Source organism: Dipodomys merriami, unplaced genomic scaffold (genome assembly GCF_024711535.1).
Source record: "Dipodomys merriami isolate MVZ:Mamm:240054 unplaced genomic scaffold, mDipMer1.0.p SCAF_49, whole genome shotgun sequence".
NCBI lineage: Eukaryota > Metazoa > Chordata > Mammalia > Rodentia > Heteromyidae > Dipodomys > Dipodomys merriami.
In genome coordinates this window covers 1,421,863-1,444,358 of record NW_027206057.1, presented here as the reverse complement: position 1 = coordinate 1,444,358, position 22,496 = coordinate 1,421,863, and the positions used below count along the sequence as shown (strand labels likewise).

The following is a 22,496-nucleotide window of genomic DNA, read 5'->3' as shown; positions in this document are numbered from 1 at the left end:
CTCTCTCTCTCTCTCTCTCTCTCTCTCTCTCTCTCTCTCTCTCTCTCTCTCTCTCTCTCTCTCTCTCTCTCTCTCCCCCCCCCCCAGGAGAGGGATGCCTGCATCACCTGAAATACCTACCTGTGGAGAAGACACCAATGTTTATCCTGTAAAACAAACATGACTCTTGTTTTCCATCCTTTTCCTGGACATCTTCCTATAACTTGTCTCCCTATATCTTTCTTTAGTGGAAGAGACTATAAAAACTAGAATTCTAGGCTGCTTCTTGGAGATGTCCAACTTTCCTATTTATACCTCCCATGTACACCTGCTTATTTTCTCTCTTTATTGACCTGTCTTCTGTAATGGAGGTCCCAGCTAAAAACTTAGAAGGGTAGAAGAAAATAATTTTTACCCTTTTTTCATGATCAATAATGAAAATAGTTGGAAAGTATGTTTTAGGAAGGGATTGTTACAGGGATAAAGCTCAGCTCTGAGACTGTCAACAGACTCAGCTGGCCACCTATCCCCACATGCAGAAGAGATGAGCAGTGCTGGAGAGCAAGAAAGGAGCTTTAGTCAGTGATCACCTTGGGAAGATCAAAGGGGTTCAGTGACCCCAGGTCTGTTTCCAAGGAGCTGACAGGAATTTTGAGTTGGATAGCAAAGGAAACAAAGCTAGGGTTAGAGGTTAGCACAGGTCATCTTGGTAAAACCAGTGGACTACTTGGTTATTGTCTTAGTTCTGGTTTGGGGAAGTTATATTGGGGTGATATAGTATACACATCTCACTATACTTTGGGGATGATTTCATTTCCTTGTCATAAAGATGTTTACCCATCAGTTCTGCTGGTTTTGTTACTCAGAAGGCAAAAAGTTAGAGGCCAAATAGAGCTAGAAAGGGACAAAATGGAGCTAGCTAGGCTTGTGGCTGAACTCTTTCTTTCTGTATGTTTCTGTATGTTTCTTTCTGTATATTGTGATTGATTGGGAAATGGTAGTGGGAATAGAAACAGTGAGCCTGTATGGTTCCCAAATGGTTTTACAGGACATAGACCAACCACATGGAACGTGAGCCATTAAATGGGAGCTTTTCAATCAGATTATATTTAGCTACTGATGAGTGTTACTTGAGACATGTCCTTTTTTATGAAAAGAATGAACAATCCTCTATGATAAAAATATGTTAATGTATTGCAAAGGTTTGTTAGAATTGGTACTCTTTGGTTTGAAGTGACTTTGCTACTGCTAATGACAATTGAAAATAAGAAAGCTTTCTTTATATTGTCATGAAGTATTAGGTTTTTCTTAAAAGCATTTAATAGAATCTAGGGCTTAATGAAACCTGAAAGAAGGGATGAAATAATTTTATGAACTCAGTTAAGATTTTTAGGGAAACTTTTGAACTTCTTCCCACTCCAATCCCACATCTTTTAAATCTTTAAAAAAAAATCACTTTAAAATTCTTTTAAGAAATGAAAAAAATGCATTAGCTGAGATATTAGTAACCTAGCAGAAGCTGTGAGAGGAAATATAAAAGGAATTTCTAAGCGTATAGGCCACATACTTCCTTTTCATTTGTTTTTATCCAGTGTTGTACTTTCTCCAAATATAAGAAAATCATGTACTGTTTGTGGAATTCATAGCTAATTAAATTTGGGGAGGGGAAGGGGAATAACAAAATACTGAAACAAGGACACAGTGCAACAATGATACTCATGAGACACTATGTTGGGAATGAACTTTACAACTTGGGTTGGGAAGGAGGAGTGGGGGAGGAAGGGAAGGGATAGTAGGAGAAAAACAAAGCGCGGGGGGGGGGGCAACAATGTTCATCAAGAAATGTAGTCATTACCTTAATCATGTAACTGTAACCCCTCTGTACAGCATCTTTACAATAAAATACATTTTAAAAAAAGAGTAGGGAGAGGTAAGGAGAAGGATTAGAGCAGAGGCACTATTGATTGTTAAGACCTGGAGATCTAACTGTGAGACAATTCTTCTGAATCCTGGGATCCATAGAACACAGCTGAAAAACTGCTGATTTAGCTCAACATTTTCTTATAAATTCTTAGCAATACATTTCTGAAAAGTCGAGAATAAAATGCAAGGCAAGGGCTCTTAAAATAATATAGATGAACTAAGTGTTACGGTATAGACATGTAAACACATCTATCTAGATGGGAGGTACAAAAAGGAGTATTGTAGTTTGAGACCAGCCTAGGGGTGAAAGGGAGTTATGGAGACCCTGTATCATAAAAAAAGTTGAGAATGGTGGTGTATGCCTGTAATCTGAGGACACATGATGTGGAGAAGGTGTGCAATAGAGGTAAGCACTGGGCAATGTGCAAGACCCTAATTGAGAAATAAACTGAGCATGACTCAACCAATTGAGAATTTGCCTGGCAAGTGTCCCTAAGTTCAAAACCCAGTGCCACCCTTCCTCCCAAAAATCAGGAAATTATCAGAGTAACTAGTGTTTTATTTTTATAAGAATTGTGAGATTTCATTATAAAGTATGTACAGTCTCATTGGGGTTAATATTTTCAGTTGACTATGTCCTAACATAGTACCTAAAACGTAATTCTACTATCTATAATATGATAGATATAACTGATAAGTGGTGGCCATAAAAGATGTAGTGACCAAAGAATTTTATTCATTTCCATGTTTATGAACATGATCTATTACATTTTAAGTAGTATAGCACAAAAAGTTTATGCAAAATTATGTATATGTCTAAGTATTTTCTTAAAGAAAGGCTTGGTAGGGCTGGGAAGGTGGCTCAGTGGTAGAGCGCTTGCCTTGCATGCATGAGGCCCTGGGTTTGATTCCTCAGCACCACATAAGCAAAAAGAAAAAATTTGGAAGTGGCACTGTGGCTCAAGTGGTAGAGCACTAGCCTTGAGCTGAAGAGCCAAGGGATAGCACTCAGTCCCAGAGTTCAGGCCCCACGACCGACCCCAAAAAAAAGGCTTGGTAGTTTTAACAATTTGCAAGTGACTAAACTGAGTATGAAAGCATTTGAATTGAGGCGGTTTTAATGAAAAACTAGAAGACTCAAATAGAACTGAAACCCTTTATATTTAGCTAACGCTTACCAAACTCCTGTTGAGAGCAAATACACATTTTAACTTACTTTACTCTGTGATGTCAGTGATAGAGTAGTGGTTCAAAAGAAGTAAGAATGAGAAGAACTACAAGAATAAGAAGTTCTGAGTGAGGAGAAAGAGCATAATAATGCAGGCAATTACAGGGATAAGCGCAAGCTCAAGCTTATGAACTTTGTCTTCATGGACTCCTCATAAGACGATAATAATACATACCTTTTAAAATAACATGTAAGTTTGAAGTAGATTCTCAGTCAAATCTTTTAGTAACTGATTTTAAGGCCTCATGAAGTGTTATGAGAAAAGTGATAAAATATGTAAGTAAATAAGATAGGTTCAATATATCTTTATTGGACTAGCTTGTGATGGTTATTATTTATGCTGCCAATAAACAACACTAAGTTGTTCCGGGCAGAGTCAGTGTTTTTGGTATGTGTTAATGAATTTCATCACCACACTTTCTTGTGAATATAATATACTCTGATAACACTCACTTTGCCCCATTACCATGTCTTAAACTGCATCTATTTTGAAGTGACAGAGTTAGGGAAGAGACAAAGAGTATATGGTTATAACAAATCAATTTCAAATATCAAGGATTCCTTATGTTTTTCATTCAGAGAGTTCATTTGAAATTTTGTGGCTTAGAGCTTTCCTCCAACCTATCCTTTGTAACACATTCTGGTGGGAAATAAATATATTTTATTTGCTTTATGATATGTGTGGGTTTATGCTTTTAATTTCTGCAATACTGTTAAGCCAAAATCTTTTTTCTTATTTCCGTAGGGAGTTGGTCTCTCAGTTCATGGACAATTCCGAGTGGCTACTGAACGGTCTGTTTTTGCAATGCCAGAAACAGGACTAGGTAAAATACCAGAAAGTTTTCATAATTACTTACAAGCAGTTTGTTCCTTTCATCTACTTTGGATTTGTTTATTGTTGTTATTGTTTGAAAAATTGGAGCAATGCTAATGTGAATGCTAATTAATTATTACCCTCCTCATCCTCCCTCCCCCCAGGCATCATCATCTTTCCAGTGCCTATGAATGATTACTTTTGCTAGTCTGACTAGTGGGGAAACGCATTGTCTCAGCCTTCTTGTGGATTCCCAGTTCAGTTTCTTCTAAACTTTTCCTAGTCTCATGAAGTTGCCTCACACACATGTATTGCCCATTTCTCAGATACTCAGAGTTCATATTCTCTCTCTGTCTCTCTTCTCTTCTCTTTTCTCTCTTCTCTCTTCCCTCTCTCCTCCTGTCTTTCTGTTTCTCTCTCCCCTCTCTCTGCTGCACTCTCGCTTGCTATCTCCTCCTTAATACACTTTTCTGGTAATTCTAGATGCCCGTGTCTCTCTGGATTCTTAACTTCATTTATCAAATGAAGGATTATGCCAGGCCTGGAAACTCCCAAGGCATTAAACTGGAGCTATTGTACCTTGCTTGTCTTCTGATACTTAGAGATTATTTTCCTGTATTGTCTGATGTGCAGTGTGCACATTGGTTTATATATTTTTGTGGTTCTAGGGATCAGAGCAAAGGTCTTGCAGATTCTAGGCAAGCACTCTACTCCTTAGCTGTATTTCTAACCCTTGGTTTTTTTCTGTTGTTTGTTTTGTTTTATTTATTTATTTATTTATTTATTTATTTATTTATTTATTTATTTATTTATTTATTTTTGCCAGTCCTGGGGCAAAACTCTGGGCCTGGGTATTGTCCCTGGGCTCCTTTTGTTCAAGTCTTACATTCTGCCACTTTGAGCCACAGCACCACTTCTGGCTTTTTCTGTGATTAATTGGAGATAAGTCTCACAGACTTTCCTGTCCAGTCTGCTTTTGAACCACGATCCTCAAATCTCAGCCTCCTGAGTAGCTAGGATTATAGGTGTGAGCTACAGGCTCATGGCACCCTTGGGTTTTTAATACAGCATCTCACTATGTAGTACAAACTGGCCTTGCCATTTATGCTTCTGCTCTGCTTCTCAAGTGCTGGGATTAGAGGTGTGGGCTACCATACTTGCCATGTGTCTGTTTTGGTAGTTGTTTCAGGCAGGGATGTAATCGTGGTCCTTGGTAGACTGTTTTGCCCATGGTGTAATTTTTCTGGATGGTCATGTTAGGTTGGGTGGTTAAGGAGACAAGCTGAGGAAATGATATGAAGCAGCTAGTTTAAGTAGGGCCTGAGAATAGAATGTGTGGCATTGAGAAAAGTTGGCTCAAAAACCCAAAAGTGAGAATGAACCTTTTCAGCAAATCAAATGAATGCAAGTGGGTCTGAGTCTAGGGAAAGAGTGATGGAATGTGCTCTTGAAGAGACACAGGCACCTCCTGCAGTGAGTTTGGTAAGAAACCATGGGACATTTGTGTAGTAGGGAGTGACACAGTCTACTTTTAGATCACCATTTGGTGCTTTGAAGATAATGTCTTGTAAAGGTGCCCTAATATTAACAGTGAGATTGGTTAGGAGGTCCTTACACCAAGCTAGAACTACAGTGTCTGGTACTTAGCCACTAGCTACACATTGCAAATTTAAACTTTTAAGTAAAAATCTTCTCCAGTTGCATCACCCATATTTCATCTGTTTAATGGCCACATACGGCTGGTGGCTACCTCACTGGACAGCAGAATATTCTTATCAGTGCAGCATATTGTACTGGACAGTACAGAGCTAGAGAAAGGAAATTCCAGTTTGAAATAGTGTGGAGGAATAGCATTGAATAGGAGGAATAGACTTGGAAAACATTACGGGAGTTAACTAGCTCACTCATACATGGAATCCTAGATGACTCCCAAGTATTTATTTGTGCTACTCAATGGTTAAGGCTGATCAAGGAAGGTGCATTGTAGTGTCAGCATGTGGTTTAGGAGATACTTATTAGCTATAGTTTTACCTACAAGGCAGATGTAAGAGTGTGATATTCAAGGGGAAAAGTGTAACTGGTTTTAGCAGTGAATAATTTGCTAGGCTGCCATACTTAATAAGGCTCTGTCTGTGAATAACCATATTGTAGTTATGAATATTGGAAGGATATATGAATTTTGGAGGGACACAGTTCAGTCTATAACAAGACTATTCAGCATGTAGATGTTACTTAAAGCCAGAAGATCTAAGGAAAATGTAAACTCAGGGAAGAGGAAGTCATCTAATATCAAACTTGGACTCTGTAACATTTGACAGTCAAAAGAGGAAGAGCCAGCCAGGGAAACTAGAAAAAACAGCCACTGGTAGTGGAGGCAAGGGTAATTGGGAGAATATAATGACCTAGAAGAGAGTATGTTTCAGGATAAGAGGGTGTTTTCACTTGGGCAGTACACTGCCAAGCTGAACCCCTAGACAGATTGGACAAATTAAAAACAAAGCTGAGTGACTGGAGTGTCTTGAGTAGTTAGATATGTAATAGGCCCTGGAAGATTTTGAATTGGTAAGCGTGATTGTTTTAATTTAAGGGAAACCATGGAAAGGTTTTAAGGAGTTGAATGCAAGGAATCTGATCAAGATTTGTGTTTGAAAAAGATCACTCTGGAGGGTAATCAGTAGGATGTTGTAGGTTCTGGTGAGGATAATGGGTGTCAGGCTGGATGGTTGTTCTCTTTGTGGAGGTGAGTAATGGTAGAAGTTAGGGAGAGGTTGGTTCAACTTCAGACCTTCTGGTTTGATGTACTAAGATCTCCACTTTCAGTAGCATTCTATTTACTCTTTAATTCTAGGAATTTCTTGGCAATTAGAACCAGAAAGAATTTAAAGATTTATGCTCATATTTATGCTGCCAGTTAGGAAAAGAACAAGTGCAAAAGATTTTATTACTTAGGAACTTGCTCATTCAATAGAAGTAATGGTTATTGTATCAGTCTTCATCTACAATATTACATAATTAAGTTTAGAGAACTTAATCATGAACTTAATAGTGATTTAAATGGTAATTTGCATATAATATAATAGTCCTTGGATTGAATGTTTTACTATATGAATTATATTAATTAGTGATAAGAAAATTTAGGTAGCATTATTGATTACTTATACTATGCAAAATATTGTGCCATATGACAATTTATTGACTTCTACATGAAATAAGCAGATTTTGAAAAATGTTAATACTAATTTAGCACAATTTATAGCAAGTTTTTTGTACTGGTTGTACTGTGTAGTACCTAGTTTAATACTCTTTGCCATATTGATGAGAACTCCAGAGAGAAATGAATAGGCAAACAAAAAATGTATGTTCATCTTTATCTGAGTCATCGTTAATCACTTTTTGTTATATTTAATTACAGGACTATTCCCTGATGTGGGTGGAGGTTATTTTTTGCCAAGACTTCCAGGAAAACTGGGCTACTTTCTTGCATTAACAGGATTCAGACTAAAAGGAAGAGATGTGTACAGAGCAGGAATTGCCACACACTTTGTAGATTCTGGAAAGGTAACTGGTTTGTTTTGTATGAGGAAAATGTTATGGGTAGTTGAGACCCCAAGGTAGATGTGTGTGTGTGAATCCTTGACCTTCTGAGAGAAAGTGTATAAGCATCTTGATTCTCAGTTTCCCTATGTAAAATGAAAGGAACCTTTTATTTTGTAAGAATATCCTTCCTTCCTTTCTCTTTCTCTCTTTCTTTCTTTTCTCTTTCTTTCTTTCTTCTTTCCTTCCTTCCTTCCTTCCTTCCTTCCTTCCTTCCTTCCTTCCTTCCTTCCTTCTTTCCTTCTTTCCTTCTTTCCTTTCTTTTCTTCCTTCTTTTTTTTTTTTTTTTTGTTGGTTGTGGGGCTTGAACTCTGGGCCTGGGCGCTGTCCCTCAGCCAACAGGCTACTTCCTGTAAGAATATTCTTGAAGAATTCTTCTGTTTCTAAGTTTCCTTAGTGCAGTTCATATAATTGCATTGCAAAGTATGTTTTTTGTGACTTTTTAAAGCATATTTGCTTCAAGAAGATTGCATGTTATTTATCTGCCTGTTTTGTTTCATCATTTTCTTTTTCTAACTAGATGGCCAATGTTCTTAGCACTGGATAGTGATGAAGTGTATGCCGATAGATAGGCCTTAATTTTAGTCCTTTCTTGAATTTAACTTTGGCTTCCAAAATGAGGTATTAGTGTTATCATCATAGTTCAAGCTTCTTATATTATCTGTAATATCATGAAGCGCTAAATAATGTGAGGTGATTTTATCCCAGAGTCTCAGACAAAGATCTGTGATTTCTTCTACTTCCTCTGACTTAGGTTTTTTCTTGATGAACTGGCTTATCTCACCTCTGAACCACATAAGTGTATGCACCAGCTGGCGGGCCTGTCCTGTGTAATGGTCTCTATCTGTGGAGCTATGGGGTGAAATCTACTTCCCAGGAAGTACATAGTCTTCACATGAATATCTGATCTTGAGGACATGGTATTTAGAATAGTGGAAGGACTATTATAAAAGTTGAATTAGAAAATTTATGTTACATGCGTAGTGCAATAACTGGCATAGATTAAGAATTCAGCTGGGCACTGGTGGCTCACTCCTGTAATCCTAGCTACTCAGGAGGCTGAGATCGGAATATCAAGGTTCAAAGCCAAGCCTGGGCAGGAAAGTCCTTGAGACTCTTCTCTCCAATTAACCACAAGAAAACCAGAAGTGGCACTGTGGCCCAAAATGTGGAGTGCTAGCCTCCTGGACAGCACCCACTCTCTACGTTCAAGCCCCTTGGCCAACAACAACAACAAAAAAGAAAGAATTCAAATTTTAATTATTTTGATACTAGAGATTACTCTGACTTTTGGACTATTGTATGAATCTCTAAAGGCTACTAACAAATTATAAAGTTCTTTACTCTCATGTATCCCCTCTGGCCTACCATTGAAGTTAAAACATTTAGATAGTATAAAATGCATTGTTTGGACGCTAATAGAATTCTCTTCATGAAATTTATAAATTGGCAGTGAACATTTTTTATTTTAATGAGCCTTAGATTTTTCTCACATTATTATAGATCCTGTAAAATGTGCAAAGTGCACATTTGTTACAAGGCCCCTCTAATTGGCTGAAATTTCAGATCTCTCTCCATGTTTTGCCTATCCTTAGCTACACTGAGTAAGCAACTCTCTGATCCTTACCCTTAGCAAATGTGGGCCCTCCACTGTCCACTCTGGGGACACCCTTAGTATGGTGGATTTAGTTAGTTAGCATAAGAGAGAGAGCTGATGCATAGTTCTCACTTTTCTTCAGCTTGTCCAATGAGAGTGTCTGTAGCAGGTAAATGGCCCATTTGGGGGCCTATAATAAATAAAAAAAAAAGAGAGTGGTACACATTAAGGATAGTGTATGAAAAAAAGAAGAGCTTTCCTGTAAGAAAATACCAGAATTGTTTCATACAGGTTGCGTTAGGGTGTGTATTGTCAGGAAAAAGCATTCCACATAGAATAAAAAAAACAAGGACAGGAAAACCTCAGCTATTTTGAAAATAGTGAATGGTCCCATTTAGTTGTAAGTTAGGTATATAAGAAAATAGAAAGGTAAGTGGATTGTATATGGTGTTAGGCAGGGAGCAGAGTAGCCACTAGTCATGTGGTGAATTTTATAAGTCAGACCTTTGGTTGCAATATACTTTGGATATCTTTTATCTGAAATGCTTGGGACCAGAAGTGTTTTGGATTTCAGACTGTAGATACTACATTTTAAGTGCCATCTTGGTTCACTCCTTCCAAGGCAGCATTTGCTGCCTTCAATCCAGTTTATTTCAATGACCCAGCTGAAGAGAGAGTAGCATAATTTTAGACAAGAATTCTATCAAAAAGCTTTTAGCCAGTGTGGTGGCTGATGCCTGTAATCCAGCCACTCAGGAGACAATGATCTGGAGGATTCAGGTATATGGCCAGCCCAGGAAAAAAGTTAGCAAGACTCTATCCCCTCAAAAGGAACAAAAGCAAAACCAAACAAGCTAGGTGTGATGGTTCATGCCTGATGTCCCAGCTACTCAGGAGGTGCAGGGAGGGGTATCAAGGTCCAAGGATGGCCTGAGAGAAAATGCAAGACCCTGTCTACAAGACAGGATTGGTGCCAGGGCTCAGATATCTCTCAGCCTAACAAGTAGGAAGCTTTGAGTTCAAACCCCAGTACCACCAAAAATAAAAATCATAAAATAAAATTAGGAGAAGAAAAGCTTTCTGTGTTTTTATGGTGTTTCAAATCTGTTTTCCTTTTCTCCCCTTTAGATGTCCATGTTAGAGCAAGATTTGGTAGCCTTGAAATCTCCTTCAGCAAAAAATGTTGCAAATGTCTTAGCAACCTACCATGCAGAGGTAATCTTGTCAGTATTCTAACCTGAAGGTTTTCATTTATGGGGAAAGAAAAGTGATTAAAAAATTAATAGTTGAGAAACATTATACATGTACTGGGGATTTTTTTACTTTAAAGCATGGAGGGAAGTTCAGCCCTCCACACTCCTTAGGATTGCTGTCTGAAAAGATGACATTTTAGTGTGCAGCTACACAACTTGCCTTGTGATTAGCCTTGGAAGAGATTTTTACAACACACTGCATTTTTGTACTGGAGGCCCAGTGTTCACATTATTTTTGCGATTACTAAAATAAAACTTTTAAATCTTTAATAATGTATTACAGGATTTAATTCCTTATGTTACCTAACTTGAGTTCCTTTATATAAAAGCCAAGTATCTATAAAAACCTGTAGTTTCTAACTATCTGCTTTATTCCCCTGAAACTGAACTAAAATTATAATAGAGCAGTGAAAGGGGAAAATGAGATGACAACAGAAATGAGATGTCTATAATGAAAGCTTGCAAGGAGAAGGCTTTCGCTAGTTAACTTAGACCTGCAAACGCTATGATCATCCTTCAGTGCTGACGCCAGGAAGAAGTAACCTGATTCCTGCTCTCAGCCCTTCTGAAGAGCCAGGAATCTCTGAAGATGTGTGCAGGTGTTGGGCTAAAGCTAAATTGTAGTCAATTGTGGAGTGTTTACTTAGCCTGTGCAAGGTCCTAGGTTCTGTCTCCAGATCTACTAAAAGGAAAAGGAGAGGGAGGATGATAAGAAGATTGTGTTTAATTAAAAAAAAAAAATCAGCAGTTAGAACTCCAAAAGTCCAGCAGATCTAGCCAAGAACAGGAGTAGTGGTGCTCTACTGAGAAGAATTGGAGCGTGTATATCAAGAAGACCTGTACCTCCCTCGACTACCTGGCCTGAAGAACCAAATGCATATCATCCCACTCCCAAGTAATACATTGGGAGGAAAAGAAATACTGTATACCCTTGATATGCATGGACCCCTTAATGATGCATCCAGGTACTTATCAGATTGTATAATGCAATGTACAACTGATAACTGTGGTTGGCATTACATATAAAATTATAAGAGAGACCCATCCAAAGTACTATACTCATGAGTACAGGATGAGTGAGCTCTACCACACACTGATTTTTTTTCCTAAATAATTTTAATTAATTGGAGGTCCGTGCAAATAAGTTCTACAATAGGCCTTCCCCAAACCCAGAGCCAGTTGTCTTAGTGAAAGTCTTGTATCCAGTATTGTACTGTGTTATGATTCTGCATCACCTGCAGTGAAGAATGACCTTGGTAAACTGAAACATGTTCATGAAGAAGACTTGGATTGTGAAGATACACACAGCTGTGTTATATGAGAAACAATTTTAGTAATCAAGGGATTAAATCAAAGTAGAAAGTCTAGAAGACAGACTTTTGGCCCAGGATTAAAACAACAGAGGCCTAGTTACTGTATTGCCAAGTACTTGGGAGCACCTTCCTGGGGTGCTGTTGTCTATCCCTGGAGGTCAGAGCTGCAGGGACACCGGGAATGGTAGATTAAATAGATGTGTCAGGGTGACCTCTCAGATCTCTTAAGTTCTTGGATTTATACAATAGTTTATCAATTTTAATATTTAAATAAAGATACAAGAACCAGTCTAGAATACTGTATACATACTGTCTGAATTTTGAGCATATGGTGGTAGTTATTTATGAGAGTGTTAGATGTAATTTTACTGAAAGTGATAATCTGTTACAAAGTGTATAATTAAGTAGGAAATTTTGGAGCATTTAAAGCATTTTTAATTTCTTCAAATTATTTTTAAACAGTGCAAGACTGATCAAGACAAGTCTTTTATACTTGAGGAACATACGGACAGAATAAACAGGTACTTTTAACTCAGTTATATCTACTATATTCCTTTGGAAAGAGTCTGTTCAATTGAATTTGTGAACATTTTTATTATATTGTGTTTATGTAGCAAATTCTGAGTTCAGATAGCATAGTGCTTTTATTTTTTTTTATTTATTTTTTTTTAAATTGTATTTTATTTTATTTGGGAACATACTGTACAGAGGGGCTACAATTACATGGGCAGGATAATGCATACATTTCTTACCAAGCATTGCAGCCTCCTCCTGAAAGGGAAATAAGTAATCACTATCTAGTTAAATATTCTTCTATACTAATCCATTTAAATGCAAAACAACTTTGTTTTTTTCTGTGTGTCAGTCCTGGGGCTTAAACTCAGGGCCTGAATACTGTCCCTGATAGTTTTTGATCAAGGCTAGGAATCAACCCTTTGAGCCATACCTCTACTTCTAGTTTTTTGGTGGCTAATTGGAGATAAGAGTTTGATGGACTTTCCTGCCCAGGATGGCTTTGAACTGCATTCCTCAGATCTCAGCCCCCTGAATAGCTAGGATTACAGGCATGAGCCACCAGCACCCAACACAAAATAACTTCTTAAAAAATGGAGAAAGAGGCTACAAAATAAAAATTGAATCAGTTTTTATCTTTGTAAAGTCATTTTCTCTGAAGAGCTTATTAAGTCAGCCAGGAAAAGTGTGCAGTGATGTAAGAAATTGCACACTGTCTAAGGAAGGAAGAAAAAACACTGTTGGAAGATAATTTTTCCACCTCTTCATTTTAAAAGCATCAGTTTTTCACAGTGAGATATTTATTCACACATAGGTCCATCAATGTAATAAAAACAAAAGAAAAGAGATTTAAGTTTTGTTTTGAACTAATGATGGTAGGCTGTCAACACCCTTCACAAGGAAAGAGCTTTCTATTTCCTTATCCTATAAAACAGGCTAAATAATTCTTCATTATTGGTACCAGGTTAGGGAGAAGCGTTCAGTCAGATCTATTGTTATCCTAGAGATAGGAATTCACTTGCACTTTGGTAAAATCACACTTTTTTCTTAATAGTTGTTTTTCAGCCAATACTGTGGAGCAGATTATTGAAAATTTACAGCAAGATGGTTCACCTTTTGCTCTAGAACAGTTGAAGGTAATCAACTGACCCTTCCTTCCCCAAGTATGGTGTATTCTTCAGACAGAGAAGCCATTGCTGGGTGTAATGACACAGGAAGTCTCTGACAGCAGTGGCATCAAACCATGTCCAAACCCAACTGCCATGCCTGCTGACCAGCTGCTGAGGGCAAATGAGAGCCGATTGTATGTCCTGTGTATGTAACAGAGAAGGACTTTAGTAACTCTGTTTCATTTCTGAATAGTTCTTCTTGTTCTCTGGAAGTAGCTTTAGTTCCATATTTATTAGAAAAGTTGAGAAGCTGAAGGATAGCCACATAATGATATGTTGCAATTACATCAATCTATAAATTGTGCTTAATATGGAATATGGTGTTTGTAAGCAAGAGAGTTCATGAAAAAGTGATCCTATTTGAAATAGAAAGAGACCCACCTACAGCCAAAGCTGAGCCTTAAGTAGTATTTCTCAGAGTTAGGGACTTTTTAATCATCTTTTAAATAGTAATGTAACTCAGTTGGTAAGAACAAGGGAAAAGCTGTTTTAATATAAATGTGTACACCCTTACTATTTACTATTTACGACCTTCATTTATCATAAGATTATGAAACTTGAGGTATTACTGTTTTCTTAAAGGAAGTTAGGTTGTCTTCATCTGCTGATATTCTGTTTATAGATATAGCTACAGCATTTCAGCTCTCAGGAAATTTACTGACAAAAATTTAATAGTCTTATGTGCCTGCTTAGTGGACACTCTATAGATGAGTCATGCCTCCAGGTTTTGGGTTTTTTTTGCAGTGGTTCTTTTTGAGATAGGTGCTCTCTGCCTGAGTACATGCTTAGACTGTGATCTCCTATTTATGCTTCCTCACACACTGGGATGGTAGGTGTGTGTGACACCATGTTCACTATTGGTCAAGAAGGAGTAAGAAGGAGTCCTGTGAACCTTTATGCTCCTGCTAGTCTCACACCATGATCCTTCCAGTCTCAGCCTTCCAAGTAGCTAGCATTGCAGGATCATGCCTTGGACCCATGCCAAGGAAGCCAGCATTACCTACAGTCTTTTAGGTGTGCCCCTTGTTGCATTCTGGATGAAGGGCTTAAAGGGAGGGCATGTAAATTCCTTTTTCAGCACCAGAAATCTCACATTTTTGTCTTCTTTCCAGTTACAACGGTTAGATTTATGTTTAATTTTAAAGTACCTATTTTTTGGGGGGGAGGGGGTCTGGTCGTGGGACCTGAACTCTGCCTGGGTGCTGTCCCTCAGCTCTTCAGCTCAAGGCTAGCACCCTACCACTTGAGCCACAGTGCCACTTCTGGGTTTTTGCTTTTTGCTTATGTGGTGAAGAGGAATTGGACCCAGGGCCTCATGCATGCAAGGCAAGTGCTCTAACACTGAGCCACCTTCCCAGCCCCTAAAGTACCTATTTTGTGGAAGAGTCAATGGAACTGTTTTATACTTGAAGATGTTAACATACAAAAACAGGACAAAAATTCTTTGCAAGATTTATGTAAAAAAAAAAAAAGAGGAAAAATAAGGACTCTAAGAATGATAGCCAGGTCATGGATTTTTTTTTTTTAAGAAATAGCAAAATACTAAAAAAAGAAATTAAACCTTAAAAGGTTACTAATCCTTCTGTAAGCTTTGAGAGCTATTCACGAGTATACTAGTTCAAAGTAGATCAGCAGCTGTCCTTCATGAAGAATTAACTGTAGTAGGAATCCTTCTCCTGCTGTGGAAAGACCTGGAAAAGTGAAGAAAAGAGGTGAAGCAATTGCCTGTATCCCTGAGAGAAGAGTAATAGGGATTGTGTCAGCTTTCCTCCTCAAAGAATTTCCAGAATATTGATCTGTACATGTCTCAGACAGAACTCCACAAGACCATAGGAAGACGTACAGGAAGGCAATGTGCTGAGAAAGTAACACAGCTCATTAAGGCTTGGCTGGGGTGAGTGCACTTCCTATCAGCCAGGGGTTCACACCTTCTTTCAGACTACAGAAAAGGCTGCTCTGGACGCCTAAAATACTTTACTGGGGGTAAAGTAGTCTTTTCACAAAAGGGTTTTGGAACAGTTGGATATCCCTGTGTAAAGGGGAAAAATATGTAAAAATATATAGCTTGCACCCTATGCAAAAATTCAAATTAGTTTATAGACATAGATGTAAGATCACAGCTGAAATGAATTCTATTGTCAGTTTTTTTAATGCAAAAGTATGAACAACAAAAGGAAAACCACCAGTTAGTTGATTTTTAATTAAATAGTTTTTCTCTTTGAAAGACACTGTCAAGAAAATGAGTGAACCTTAGGGGGAAAAGGACTTATATAGACAAGAGAAAACCGTTTTCCAGTGTGCTGGTAGAACTTAGTCACTTAATATCTTCAACACCATCATGAACATTTTAGGATATTGTGAAATAGAAGTATTTGGCATCTTTGCCAAATGTTATTTAAACCATTCCTGTATTTAAGAAGTTACTGGGGAAGTTCGAAATAAGGTTGCAGAAAGCATTTTTAAAAATATACTGGCTCAATACCTTTTTTCCCCCCACATTATATCTAAAAAAAAGTAGTGCTTTAAGTAGAGGGCTGTTTGAACTTTGCATACATTTTAAAGTGGTACAAATATATTAAATTTAAATGTTGAGCTTGGAGTGGTGACTTAAACCTGTAATCTCAGCACTCTGAGGATCCAGCCAGGGCTGCATTGTGAGACTGTCTCAAATTGAACAAGGGAACAGATAATTAAATGTTTCTGTGGAATTGCACTATACAGTGAGCAGAAAGTCTGGTTTGTTGTAGTTTAAGTAGTTTTGAGTTTGTATTGAGTTGTACTGGTGAAGATTTGCAGATATAAGTATATTGCAGATATATGATTTAGAAATAAATTCACATCTCATAACAAAACATAATACTTAGCTATGGTTCACTTAAACTTTTCAATATCAAAGATCAGTTTACCAGACCAGAATATAAAAGCCCTTTTTTCACTATTTGGTTTTAAAATGACAATTAATGTGATTTATTACATATGGTTTAAGATTCTCTTTGACTTAATTCCACTAACCTGAAGACAAAAGCTAAGAGCTGTTTGCCAACTAAACCTTACAAAAACTGACAGACGGCCTGGGAAGGTGGCTCAGTGGTAGAGCGCTTCCCTGAATGCATGAGGCCCTGGGTTCGTTTCCTCAACACCACATAAGCAGAAAAAAAAAAAGCTGGAAGTGGCACTGTGGCTCAAGTGGTAGAGTACTAGCCTTGAGCTGAAGAGCTGAGGGACAGCGCCCAGGCCCAGAGTTCAGGCCCACTACTGGACCCAAAAACTGACAGACACAGCTTTCAATGTGTTGGTGGTGATGTTGTAAACCATCATACAATAGCAGTGTTATTTTATTAGGCCTGTGTTCCTCTATGTGCTTGTCTTGATCCTGTTGGTTTTTCCTCCCCTACTATTCTGTCTGTCAGACTATAAGTTCTCAGAGTTTGCTTAACTATGTATTTTAGCATCTTATCACAGAGAATGTCAGGTGACAGGTGTGATGAGGGAGTAGACAAAATACTGTTTGGGCCACTTGAAGTACAGAAGCAATCCAATCCTGGGAGAACTAAGTCAAAGAGAGTAATCACATAAACAATTGTAACTTAATATGTTGAGTAAGATTTATATGACTTACTACAGAGTCCAGAAAATAGTGCAGGGAGGGGCTGGGAAGGTGGCTCAGTGGTAGAGCGCTTGCCTTTCATGCATGAGGCCCTGGGTTCGATTCCCCAGCACCACATAAGCAAAAAGAAAAAAAAAGGCCAGAAATGGCGCTGTGGCTCAAGTGGTAGAGAGCTAGCCTTGAGCTGAAGAGCTGAGGGACAGCGCCCAGGCCCAGAGTTCAGGCCCCACGACTGGACCCAAAAAAAACAAAAACAAAAAAAAACCAAACAAACAAAAAAAGAAAATAGTGCAGGGAATCTTTTCCTCTGACCTGAATAATGTGAGCACTACACTGAATGCTTAAATTGCTACTGTCTATAGCTTATACTCTTCCCTTGAAAGTATTTTTATTAGTATGAAGTAAGTTTTTAGAAATCATGAATTTTATTTCTTACTGGAGGGATTAGAAAGTTCTATTTCATAGAAGGTTAATAGATTTGAAATATATCATAGCTTTCTTCAGAGAAGAACAATATTATACACATGTAAATTATAATTATCCTACACCTTCATGTGTTCCTTTGATTTATGTAGGGAACAAATCAATTTGTTTCCTTTAATTAGTATCTGAACCTCTCATTTCCTGTTCATTGTCTCTATTTAGAAGTCAGTATCAGCACTATCTTTTTGTTCATTTTAAAAAGTAAAGGCCAGTCAGACATGGTATCCTAGCTACTCAGGAAGCTGAGATTGCTGGGTGCTGGTGGCTCACACCAGTAACCCTACCTAATCAGGAGACTGAGATCTGAAGATCATAACTCAAAGCCAGCCCAGGCAGGAAAGTGTGTGAGACTCTTATCTCTGGTTAACCATCAGAAAACCAGAAGTGGTGCTGTGGCTCAAAGTAGTAGAGTGAAAAGCTCAGAGACAGAGCCCAGGACCTAAGTTCAAGCCCCACAACTGACAAAAATAAGTAAATAAAAGGAAGCTGACATTCATTGTGGGTAGTAGGTCAGCAGCCTGGGCAAAAAGTTGCAATCCTATCTCCTTTAATTCCAGCCATGGCAGAAGTGTAAATAGGAGAATTGTGGTCTGGGAAGTGTGAGTAGGAGGATCACAGTCCAGGCTGGCTTGCAGGGAGGAAGGGAGGGGGAAGGGGAGGGGAGACCCTTTCTCAATTCTATTTGATGTTTTTTCCATTTAAAGGAAATTTATAATTACTAGAAAACTAATAGCCTAGTTTTCTCAATTCTTTGAGCTCATAAAATAAAATTTAAGTTTGAGACATTTATTCAGATAGCCTAAAAGACTATCTGTTGATGAAAGTGCAAGCATTGATGTATACATCTCTAGTACCAGCAAAGTAGTCACAATCATACACATGTTTTGCAACTCAGGTAGTAGAATCTTAAGCTGAAAACAAATGGCACAGCATTGGAGCTATGTATAAAATTCCTATTTAATATTTAAACTGAAGAACAGTGCCTCGTAGTAACATGAATTGTTTTTATATCTCCAAGGTAAGTAGACTTAACTCTAGCTGAGCCAGTTGAGTTTAGGTACTTTTCCAGAGTCACAAAGTGAGAGGAGAATAGTTCCTTCCCCTTGTCCTTCTCCTTCCCCTTCTCCTTCTCCTTCCACTTCTCCTTCCCCTTCCTTTCTCTTCCCTTTCCCCTCCCCCTTCCCCTTCCTCACTTTACTTTCCCCTGTCCCCTCTCCTCCCTTCCCTTTATTATTATTATTAATTTATTATTTTTCAGAAGTTGTAAAGGGATTTCAATTCTACCTGTCTGTTTTTGAGCGCATGTATCTTAATGTCATCCCTTCCATCATTCTCCCCATCTCTCCCAACCCTACCCTTTGTCTACATATAAAGCAGAGTCCTCTGTATGTATTACTGATTTGTAACATGTCTATTAATTTTTGATGTTTGCTTATCTACTTGAGATCATAATTTTAAAAAATGGGTAAAGAATTCCTTTCACTTGCCAAATGATCTGTTTCCTTTTCTGTATCAGTTTAGAAAATGTGTTTGGTGCTTTGGCAGGATCATGCTAAGATATAACTTTTATGAGACCTGGCACAAAAAATAACATTAAAGGGCATATTTTAATGTAACATACATAGAAAGTCAGCTAGTTTATTATAGTTAATAAAGGAACTGTTGGTCTTCAACTACTATTTTTCCTCCAAAAGGTCATTAGTAAAATGTCTCCAATGTCCTTAAAGATCACACTAAGGCAACTCATAGAGGGGTCTTCAAAGACCTTGCAGGAAGTACTAACAATGGAATATCGGCTCAGTCAAGCATGCATGGTAAGTTTTTTTTTTAATTAATTATGGCTTTCTAGTTAGGATAGTAATATATGCTCCTTGTAGGAAGTATAACAAAAAAAAAAAGTATAAACAAGAAAATGAGTTACCTATAAATCTCTTTTGTGAAAAGAAAATAGGCCGGGTAGCCGGGTAGTGTTAAGTATGTGAAAATATTGCCTTCTAGATTATTTGTAAGCCTTTATGAAATACCAGTTATATTTGTGTGTAAGTGTAAGACCTCTGCCTTTATGTAGATTTCAGAATAGAAATAATTTTTTCAAATATAGGCAAAGGAGGGCTGGGAAGTTGGCTCAGTGGTAGAGCACTTGCCTTGCATGCCTGAGGCCCTGGGTTCAATTCCTCAGCACCACATAAGCAAAAAGAAAAACGCTGGAAGTGGCGCTGTGGCTCAAGTGGTAGAGTGCTAGCCTTGAGCTGAAGAGCTGAGGGACAGCGGCCAGGCCCAGAGTTCAGGCCCCACGACCGGACCCCAAAAAACAAACAAACAAACTTAAAAAAAATATAGGCAAAGGAGCATAAGTGCTCGAAATCTGAGTTCATTGTTAAAAAGAGGAATAATAGTTATTAGCATATTTTATACATATTCAATAAATGCACAATAAATGCACATGAAACATTTCTTTTTCTACACGTTAAACTTTCCAAAGACATACCATCGTGTATGGTAGAGCCTTTGAAAAGCATCACATTATTTATATTAATAAACAACACCAAAGAGGAATATTTGATTTAATAATCAGAAATCAGAGATTTTTAATGGATTTAATGTCTTCAAAATACTTATTAAGATACGAAAAGTACATCTGGGTAGAAGTAAAGCTCTCATAAGCCATGTCTGAAAGTCACCCCTTGGAGGATGTCCATGAAAATGCTCTATTAAGTGTTTGTTATGAGCATTTACTGGTAGTCACTCTATTAAGTCTGTGAAAATGGATACTGTTATGTTTCACAGATGAGGAAACGGAGGTTGTTCAACTATTGTGAGGCAGAAACAAGGCATGTAAACTTGATAATCATTAGCCAGTAGCCTGTGAGCCTCATGGAGTTTATTGACTGTGCTTTTAGTGCACTGCTGAGATAGACCAATTCACTTCCCTCTCACAGATGTTACTACATGGCAGGTGCCTTCTTATTGGGCTTATGTTGTTGGAATAGAGAGGCCCAATCCTTTTTTTCATGGAGTTCTATTTACTGAGACTGTAAATACATGAAATAACTATATATTATTCTTAAAGACGCATACAGCTTGGAAATAAGAGAATCACAGAGGCTGGAGGAAGCTGAGGAGGCAAAGGGGAAACCGGATATAAAATTATAGCGTTGATAGCTGTGAGACACTACCTCACCTGTGACCTGACAGATGAGAAGTGAGAATATGGAGTAGCTTTGGGGGTTTTAAGGAGGAGATGGTTTAATTTTTTCCATTTGACTTGATTGCATTTTTAAGTAGATAATTATTGCTGCCAAGTAGAGACAGGGCAGGAGGGGTTTAAGAGTGGATGTAGAGACCAGATAGGAGTGTGCTGCAGTGACCTAAGTGTGAGCTAGAAGTGGTGTTGAATATCATGGTGCCAAAGGACATGAGTCAATGGATATGAGGCACATGTCTGAGATAGAATTGATAGGATATGAGGATTGATAGGAAGGAAAGGATTCATTTAGGAGTTGGAGCTTGGAGCTTGGCTCAGACTTAAGTCTGAAGGTAGTTAAACACCTCCCCCTCTTTAAAAAAGAGCTCTTGAAAAGAATTTATTAACCCAACAAATAAATACGTTGCAGGGCTAACAATAGCTTGAAAGAAAACTGACATATTACTATCATCACTAAGATTTTGATGTTCACAAAGACCATCACTAAAGTTCTTTGAAGATGAAAAGAAATAGGAAGTGAAATAGGCAAGTTTCAGAGCTGGTGGAGGGAACTGCAGGACAGAGTTTTGAGGCAGGAATGCCTGCCAGTGCCTGGAACTGCAGAGCTTCTGGGAGAAGAATGGAGGAGATATGGTGGTGAGAGCTGGAATCCAAGCAAACAGTATGGGCAAGGTCCCTGTGGGACACATAGGGCCCTGATGTGTAAGACTGAAAGTTCTGTTCTGTGTAAAATGAGAAGACATGACATGGTGTTGAGAAGAATGGAGGGGATATGGTGGTGAGAGCTGGAATCCAAGCAAACAGTATGGGCAAGGTCCCTGTGGGACACATAGGGCCCTGATGTGTAAGACTGAAAGTTCTGTTCTGTGTAAAATGAGAAGACATGACATGGTGTTGAGCAGACATGACTTGGTGTTGAGCAGGCGTGCTTTGATCTTACACTAGACCAGACGCCATCAATATGGCAGTTGCGTTAGCACTGTCTGGATATGATCATACAGAAGGCAAATTTCAGATGTAGGCCTGGGAGAAATCTAAGTCTATCCTATTGAAGTGAGGAACAGAGAGTAAAATGGGAAGAGAAAACAAAAGGACAGGTAGAAGAATCAGAAGAGCATGAAGTCACACAAATGAGAGAGGCTTACGGCTGGGGGTTTAAAGCTTTTGCCGAGACAAGTTCTGGCAACAGCATAATGTTTGGAGGGGAATGTAGTGAATAAATAGTGTCAAATATTGCAAAATGCTTGGCAAGTAAGGTTGGGAAGTATCCTTTAAGTTTGATGACATTGAAGCTCTGGGGTCCAAGTTAGACTTCAGTGAGTTGAAGAGGATGTAAGTAGGCAAGAGGTGAAAGAGGAAGGGCAGACAGCAGGTACACAAAGATCAAAGATACTACAGCATGTTTATAAATGACTGGAAATAATCCAATAGAGAAAAAGATTGTAATAGTTAACACTAAGCACATAATCAGTCTGTGCTGCCTCATGGTTTAAAACCCTATGATGGGTGTATTGATAGTGCTACTCATATGAAGAAACAGGGTTAGAGAAATTACTAACCAAGGCAACATAGTGACTTGCAGTACAACAGGCATGGAACTTAGACATTTGAACTGTGTATACTCAGCCATTCAATTATGCTGACTCCATTCATAATGTCCAAAGAACTGAGACATTATTGTCTTATCAAGAAGAGTTCCCAAGACGGCACAAGGGGATCTGCAACAGGGCCTGGTCTTTGAGACGGGAGGGAGTGTAATCTCCTCCCACGTAGTCAAATGGCCAGGGTCGGTGGCAGGTGTTTTAGTGGTGCGTGTAG

At 38.3% G+C, this 22,496-nt stretch overlaps 1 protein-coding gene across 1 annotated transcript in view; it reads left to right on the top strand.

The window, feature by feature from the left end:
- The window catches only part of Hibch (3-hydroxyisobutyryl-CoA hydrolase), a 46,134-nt gene that overhangs the window by 18,798 nt on the left and 4,840 nt on the right, over positions 1-22,496 (top strand). The window contains exons 7-12 of the mRNA XM_069995653.1: positions 3,876-3,954; positions 7,357-7,502; positions 10,264-10,350; positions 12,164-12,222; positions 13,269-13,350; positions 19,168-19,287. Coding sequence (XP_069851754.1) covers positions 3,876-3,954; positions 7,357-7,502; positions 10,264-10,350; positions 12,164-12,222; positions 13,269-13,350; positions 19,168-19,287 — 573 coding nt within the window. The remainder of the gene's footprint in view (positions 1-3,875; positions 3,955-7,356; positions 7,503-10,263; positions 10,351-12,163; positions 12,223-13,268; positions 13,351-19,167; positions 19,288-22,496) is intronic.